Raw genomic sequence first — 8,393 nt, forward strand, 5'->3', positions numbered from 1 at the left:
TAAGCAATGACAAGAACCATGCTTATGAAGAACTGGGGGAACCTCCAAGCTTCAGCTTCCTCAGCCTAAGCTCAATGATGTCACGACCATCTGACCCCAGGGTAAAAGGTTTGGGGAATTTTCCTGCCTGTGGCCTCAGGCCAAAGTCAAGTATGTCTATGTTGTGCATGTGGATTTCATTTGAACCAATGTGTTTAGTTCAGAGTCACTTCAACAGCAATCCCCCTCCTTGGGAACCCCCACTCTCGGCAGGAAATGGTATGTTTTTGTTAGCAACAAATAGGCATACATTACTAAAATGGTGGTGAGTTTGCCAGTTCATCACACACTGCTTTATTGTTGCTTAGTACTTCACATTTGTTTCAGTCACTGCTTTTAAATCAATCATCATTACTTAATGATGTTTACATTGTTGCAAATCTATTTGTGTGAAGCCCTGCTATGGCTAACTCATTATACAATACATTTGAATTATTTTCTGTCTTTGGTGTATTTTCCTCTTCAGTATCACCTTGATTATTACAGAAAATTCTTACACTTAATTGATCATAAAGTTCACAGTTATACAAGTCATGCCTGAAGATTGACATTCCAGCTACTGTATCTTTCTAAGTCCAAGAGACTACATATGCAACTGCCTTTCTGGGAAACAACTAGCTTTGTGAAGCATGCCGATATACAGCATAGACATAAGAACAATAGCCACTGAGATTCCAGGAATTCCACATACATTTCAATCATTCATGAGTAATGACTAATTACTGCACTGTCTTGTTGCCTGCTTATGTTACTAAATGGCAAATACACACAATAGTCTAATATAGCTTAAAGTCAAATGACTAGAGATCACGGACAAGAGAAGAGGCCACCACACAAGGTAAGGTCAGTCAAATTCTGAAAACATTAAGTATTTCAGCCATGTTATGCAATCAGAAAAATCCAGAGCCATGGTATTTCTTTTCTCTACCCAGTTAGATTGTAGGCCTCTTATAATGTTTTCAACAGGACACAACTTGATATAGGCTTTTCTTTCAACACAACATTAAAAAAAATGTAATCTAAACCTCCATCTTATATACATTTGGATGGTTATGGTAAATCTAATTGTGTAACAGGTACAGTAAATGAAAAGATGGGATTTAAAAAAGTGTTATCTGTACAATCTATAAATGTATAGTTTTGTAACTCCTACTTTATAGAGATACTTGGATAACAGGGGCCTGTATCAAGGCATAAGCATCAGTTCAATTACATTAGCTAATTTTAATATATGTTTTTACAGTAGTATCTATCCTGTTTGAATTATTGGAAAGAATGATATCATACAACAGCAGAGGCACAAACAAATCCATCATTAATATTCCATAAACACTATTTTTTCACTATTTTGGGGCCCTCTTCAAATATAAGCATTGGGCCAATATTGATTAATACCAATTATTGCTATAGTAAAAACAATACTTTGCCCCTATCCAGCCAAAGGCATTACGAAGAGCTCTATTACTATAATTGTAAACAGATGTGCCAGCCGGTGCCAAAGTTTGATTTGGAGTAAGTATGTTTTCTCTACGGAGTTTGCAAAATAAAATGATAAAAACCATAATAAAGATATATTGTAGAGCCTGCAGTATTTTCTACACTATGTGACTCAGGAGAATCTTTGAGTCTTTGAATCTTTCATTTCAAGTATGCTTCCAAAGATTGCATTATAGTGTAGTCTGATTATCAAACAGACTGCTCAAGGGTAATGAGGTCAATTGTTGGTCAAATACCACAAACTGAACTATAAAGTCAAGCCTTTGGTATATCTCCTTCTGTTCAGTGCAGTTATACATGTATGACCTCAAGGAGGCATACAGTGCATGCATGTACAGTTACAATAGGTTAACCAATAAGCTATGACTGACTGACTGAATCATATTGATCCCCATACACAACCTATCATCCTTTGTGATTATTGTAAAGTGGTTTCAGAAAATAAAACATAACGTAACTTGAAAAGACTTGGTTTAAATTGCATACAGACAATGGGTAATCTACAGTATGTCAATCATATGTATGTATATACAGTATGACCACATATGCAAGTAAATGACACATATTTAATCTAGGCTGTTTATCTTATCTTACAAAGCACAGTTATGCCATAATGAAAAGCTCACAGGCTCTAGATTACATGTGTGACATTCATTTATTACTTTGTATTAACAAATGTTGTAAGCATCATCTATGTTGTGTATAACAAGCTACTGTGATATATTGATATAATGGGAATATATTGATGTTTGGCTTGCTAATTAATATAACAGAATGATTCATATAAAATTGCCGTCATTGACCTGTATGCAATTTTGTTGGTATTCAACATTAACTCCTTTGATATGAAGCTCAACTTTTAAATGATAACTCGACAGTTTGATTTGGAAAACATCCTAACATTAGACACAGTAAGTGTCCTTGCCAAACAACCAATCCTTGCCAAGTATCACAGCATGATACCACATTGAAAAACAACACAAATTTCACAACCTTTATGTTTCTTTAATATTCTTTACAGTGAAAAAAGCTATTTCAACATGTTTATGTATTTTCGCATGTGAATGAAATAAATAGATAAAAGAAGAACAACATTTTAACAAAAAAAATGAAAGTAAAGCAGTTGCCCTGCAGCACTATAGAATCATTGAGCACCTTTTTAAAAAAGAAAGTAGAAGCCACAAGAGCGACTGGCGAGGCTGATGAGTCTTGGATGGAGTGAATGTCTTGGGACAAACTGAGACAAAGAGGAGAGAGGAGAAAGAGGACAAGAGAGAGAGAGATCGAGCCCATAGAGGACCTCACAGGAGTGCTTACGGAAACACAAACACAGAGCCCTTTTTGGAACACTTCACCTGAACTATGTTGTCAGAAAGCCTTCATGATGCTATCATAACTACGACATGACACCTTTTAAAACCATGTTTAACTTATTGGTGTGTTTTAATATCGTCAAAGTACATTAAATGTAACATGTTATGTTGTCTAGTTGACTAGCCATCATACAAGATCTAGTGGTCGGCCATAAATGATCATTATCTGTGAGAAGTTGAAATGTTTGTGTAGGTAAGGACAAACAGTTCAACCCAAGTGTTACATGTATCTGTACTGAAACCAAAAAACATTAAAGCTGCAACAATGAATGAACTATTGTAAACAAATAAATAAGTTTCATTTGAAAAAAATCCTTCAGAAATATAAAAACTGGTCCAAGAAAAAGTGAAACAGCAACAAATGACAACAATATCATAAGAAAGAGGTATTTGTGTGTTTCAGTTGGTACGAGATCCCAATTCCATTTGATTATCTTTCTAGCTATCACATTTTAAGATGAAAGCTCCATTGGATTTGTAGAATTGTAAAAACTACATTAATTCAATTGGTAGTTCGATTTTTGCGCACAATAATAGACTGCATTTATCTTGATACTGCATATACTGTAATACAACATGTTTTGTCAATCTATTTAGAGAATAACTAACTCATCACAGATAAACTTATCTATTAGTGCAGTTTTACAGTTGAAACAAAGTGAGTGTTTGTGATCTGAGGTTAGGTTGAATCATTAGCCAAACAGATATACCTGTATAAGAACCTCAGTTGTGTGATACAGTGAGCACCAATACTACTGTACATAATGACTGACGATTGAATGATCAAGTTTACGTATGAGGTCGCCATGTGGTGGCATTATAGCTTGTTTTCCTATTTCATTTACACTATGCATCTAAACAACTGAGTTTGCTAAATACAATTCTACAGTTATTTCTTATTACTCATAGCATTCACTGGCAGTGAATTATTAGAAACTTCACTTTGCTACATGAGAGCTACACGGGGATGATAGAACTGTGAAAACATGTCAAATATCACATTCTAAGAGAGATGACGCCATATTGAAAACCAACTGCATTTCACCTTTAATTTATGAATTTTAAAAATAACTATTTTCACAATATTAAAAAATACTACCAAAATGATGTTCTTTAGAAAATATTTTCCTCTGTACATACTGTAATTTTTCATGAGAAGAGGCAAGAGTTCTGATCGAAAGCACCAGTAAAAATATTAAATATCATATTCAGTTATGAATCCTAGCCACTAGAAATAAAATCATACTGTACAAAGATATATTATACAAAATACAGTAACAGTCATTTGTTGCTGTTTGATAAAGGTAATATTAAAACTCTTATACACAAATATACACTTGTGTACTTCGGTTACAGGGTGAGGACAGCAATCACAAAAAACGTTTACTTCACGCTTCACATATGAAATAAATATCTTTTGAGTTGTTCACTCGCCTCTACAAATATATGGCATTGTTGGACAACACTGTCCCTCTAATTTATAGTTTTAATTTGGAGGCCTAAGCTCAAAATGGGATCCATGTGTTTCTAATGTGGAGCAGCATTCTTTTTTTTTGTTCTAATCAGCACCATGCCACCACAGGGCCCGCGTGGGTGGGCTGGAGCTAGCTAGCTGACGCTAACGCTCCATTGACTCTCCTACAAATACGCTAAAACACAGTTCGCGGACGGGCCAAAAGTACACTCCCTGTAATTAAGCACACCCCATGTCTACTCACGGTGATGTGCCCCAGTGAAGGAGGAAGTAAAGGAGGGAAGGAGGAAGTACTATCGTACCGGCTTCCACGGTCGGCGGTGCCAGGACGCGCTGCCCGGGCACAGCTGCAGGTTACACTGCTCCATGTCGGGGGGCTTGTCCAGGATGTCGCAGTTGTAGTCATTGAGTCTCTGGCCGCTGGGCCGCTGGCATGCCACCAGGCGTGTCTTCCGCCCTCCTCCACATGTCTGGGTGCACTGTGGGGGGAGAAGAGGTGGTCATTGTTCCGCATGACCAAAGTTGTGGAGGAAGGACTCTTGAGCTATGAGTTTCCTGCTCTTGTCATTTTCCCATTCCTCACTCACACAAAGGCTGATATGACAACATAGGAGAAAACCATTTTAAGCTTTCACGTCCAGTTTCTCGTCCAGTTCTTTAGGATAAAGTAAAGCAAAAGAGGAAAGGAAGTTACCTCAGACTATTGAGATTAAAATGGTGCATTTTGATACTGGCTCCTATGTTTTGGAGGTGTGTGTTCTGTCCTGGTCCGTGTCCTTACCTCTCCCCAGATGCCATAGTTCCACAGTGGGCACGGTCCGGAGTCACAGCTCTTCGACTCGGCAGGTTTGACCCTCTCATCACAGTGGCTGGTGCTGCGACCCTCTGCATCCTGACACACCACCACCCTCCTCTGGAAACCCCCCGCACACGTACTGGAGCACTACAGGACACAGGGTGTGTGTAAAAGGGGAAAATAAATCCACATAAAACACACACACACACACACACACACACACACACACACACACAGTGTAGCTTTTTGCACTGAGAATGTAACCAAGTGAGACTAAAATGTACCTGATCAGCTTCTATCTAGACCAAAGGATGGAAAACATGAGCCATAGAATGCCATAGAAGGACAACATGCAGCACAGCCTTGAACCAAGCAGTAGGTACTTTCTGCAACCAATTACAGTGACACATCCATCCCGTCAAAGTAACTGAATACAGTCAGACAACTACTGTGATAGACTAGGATGAAAATATGATTAATGACCAAAAACTATATTTTAATTGAGAAGTTATGGCTTCCCAAAAGCAGCAAAAAACAGTAAATTAAAAATGAGCACCACCACCCATAACTTTACCTATGCACGAAGAAGGTTTTCCAGGACACAGCTTTGATACCTGCTATAGTGCTGTATATTGGTCTATTGTACTTCAAACATGTCAAATGTACTCACCACTGGGCTTAGGATTCATAATTCATAATTCATAATTCATAATTCATTTTAGAGTATGTTAATACTCTAATGTAATAGTATTAATGATTTACATTTTGCATGACAAGACACAAGTTCCTTTTATTGCCACCAACCTAGGTTGGTGGAATTTGTTTTCAGCACAGCTTGGTGGGGAACTCTACATTCACTGACATACATTGCAATGAATAGAAGACAAACAACACAAGTTTATAGTCCAAATGCACTGTCGATTACACTCGGTCCATGTAACACAGAATCCTTTTCCTCTCATTGTCCACTGTTACGTGGTAATGTTTTGGGTACAGTCACATACCTTTGTGACAGTATAAGGTTATAGAAGCTTTAAATATGTGTTTCCCTGAATGATATCAAGCTCACTACCACAAAGATTACTGTAATTATCCATAGATCATGTAAAGGTTTCCTGGACCTGTTATATCAATCACCGTGTAACAAAGAAGAAACACGGTCTCTCAATATTTCCTTAAAATACCCTAGCACTTATTCAGATCATTGAATAGACATCACTTCTGTGTCAAGTAGGCTAATAATGCCATAGCGTAATAATGCCATAGTCTGGTCGTGTTACAATTAGAATATGGAATGGCTTAAGTTCTATTATATACAAATAAATAATGTGTGTAAACCACCAAACATATACCTGCATCAGTGTTTCCTCAGACTTTTGTTTTAAGTAGGGGCGCAGAAGCCCCCAAATCAGCATCTAGGATTGACGTTTAGGATTGATATAGGACTGAGGTTTTAGGTGGGGCACAACAGACCTATTCAATGAAACACTGGCCTGCATATTCTTCTGTATGCAGCCTGGCCTCTATGAGTTTGGATTTTCACTCTGAAGAGTATGAATTAGCCTGTTTGAGAGACGCTTTGAATCCTAAGCAACCTGCCCAGTGGTGAGTACATGTTGTTTGAAGTAGCAGGTATCAAAGCTGTGTGCTGGAAAACCTTCTTAATGCATAGGCGAAGTTATGGGTGGTGGTGCTCATTTTTTATTCCCTGGCTTTTGCGGCTTTTGGCAAGCCATAACTTCTCACTTAAAATGTCGTTTTTGGTCATTAATTTGCATGTTTTTTACACCAGAAGGTGATCTGCTATTAAATCGCTATCACTATCCTACAAAACAATGAATAATCCTATTGGAAAAGCAAAAACATTTAAGAACTAGGCTTATTCATAAATATGAAAGTGGCTGACATGTTTGGATACAAAACAACATCTACCCTAGACTGAAAACATAGTGAATGAATGTTGGAAATTATCTGCGGATCACTCGAGGCTGCTATGCTCAGAGTTTGAACAAAAATGACAACCAGAAAAATTATCTTCCACATAACATTACACTACAGTGCAAACCTTTGCGGGAAAGCTTGTTAACTGGCTGGACCTAGCTACATCACCGGTAATGGAGGACGTGTTATGCCATTGCCATTTTACGGATTATGAAATGAAACACTATGGACTACTATCTGAGACAGAGCAGTGACATAGAAGGTGTGGGAGTGGGACATACTGCTCCCCAGGGCCCCGTCCTCCACTGGTTGTCTGCCGAGGGGACGTTCCAGCTGCTGTGTCCTGGGTGGTTGCCGGAGTCGTGGGGGTAGCCGTAGGGCTGGTCGTTAGGCCGCCGGTTGTACACAGAGGGACAAGGCACAGCCGTACACTCCTGCTCTGTGCTGGGCCTCTCGTCCTGGTCACAGAAGGACTCGTCCACCTGGTGGTGGTAGTTACTGCACACCACCTGCCTGGTGGCCCGCCCTATGCCACACGTCACTGAACACTGGGCACAGACAGAAAGATGGTGTCAATTACAATACGTATGCTTTCAAAGTGAAGAAGTGGACGAGTGAAGTCATTAGCATAGAATAGTATCGTATAATATAGTATAGTATAGCACAATGTAAAGGAGGATATAGCTATTTATACTTTCTATTAAAAGAGTAACAGGGCCTCAAGATGGCATAATTTTGTGTTCACTATTTGTCTATAAAAAATGAATATTGAAATGTGTACTGTTATGAGGTTATGTGAATGAATGAGGGTATTGTACGAACAGCAGACCACTCCCATGATCGCCATTGGCCACATCGGCTGAAGCAGGCTGAGGATTCTGGTGGCCGGGTCAGGTGGGCACAGTACGACTCATCTGCCACCCCACCCTGGGCATCCCTGCAGCTGACGTAGCGTGCCCGTTTCCCCTTCCCACAGGAGACTGAGCACTGAGACACACACACAACCATTCAAGATCAGTACAGTATTCCCCTCTGAAACACTGTACATCACCGTTAGTTCATAGAAAATTGACATGCACTAGCTGGTTAATGGAATATGAATGACAGTCATCCAATATGCTGTAATACAAATAGCACCATGCTCATAACAAAAATAATCGTCCTCCCTAATCTTGAATGGTACCTCCCAAATAGGCAATGGCATTATGATGAAAAAAAGTGTGTGCACAAAACAGGATTATATTACATTATATTATTTGCTCCATGAAAATCG

At 38.9% G+C, this 8,393-nt stretch overlaps 2 protein-coding genes across 2 annotated transcripts in view; one reads left to right on the forward strand and one right to left on the reverse strand.

Moving 5' to 3' along the window:
* irak4 (interleukin-1 receptor-associated kinase 4) overlaps positions 1 to 8,393 on the forward strand; it is a 124,174-nt gene that overhangs the window by 26,714 nt on the left and 89,067 nt on the right. The gene's annotated exons all lie outside the window — the stretch shown is intronic.
* Positions 1 to 8,393, reverse strand: part of LOC310802712 (A disintegrin and metalloproteinase with thrombospondin motifs 20) — a gene marked incomplete at its 5' end in the record, with an annotated part of 77,371 nt that overhangs the window by 19,507 nt on the left and 49,471 nt on the right. The window contains 4 exons of the mRNA XM_083667242.1: positions 4,686 to 4,862; positions 5,165 to 5,326; positions 7,402 to 7,668; positions 7,943 to 8,107. Coding sequence (XP_083523368.1) covers positions 4,686 to 4,862; positions 5,165 to 5,326; positions 7,402 to 7,668; positions 7,943 to 8,107 — 771 coding nt within the window. The remainder of the gene's footprint in view (positions 1 to 4,685; positions 4,863 to 5,164; positions 5,327 to 7,401; positions 7,669 to 7,942; positions 8,108 to 8,393) is intronic.

The sequence above is a fragment of the Argentina silus genome (genome assembly GCF_951799395.1).
Source record: "Argentina silus genome assembly, chromosome: 3".
NCBI lineage: Eukaryota > Metazoa > Chordata > Actinopteri > Argentiniformes > Argentinidae > Argentina > Argentina silus.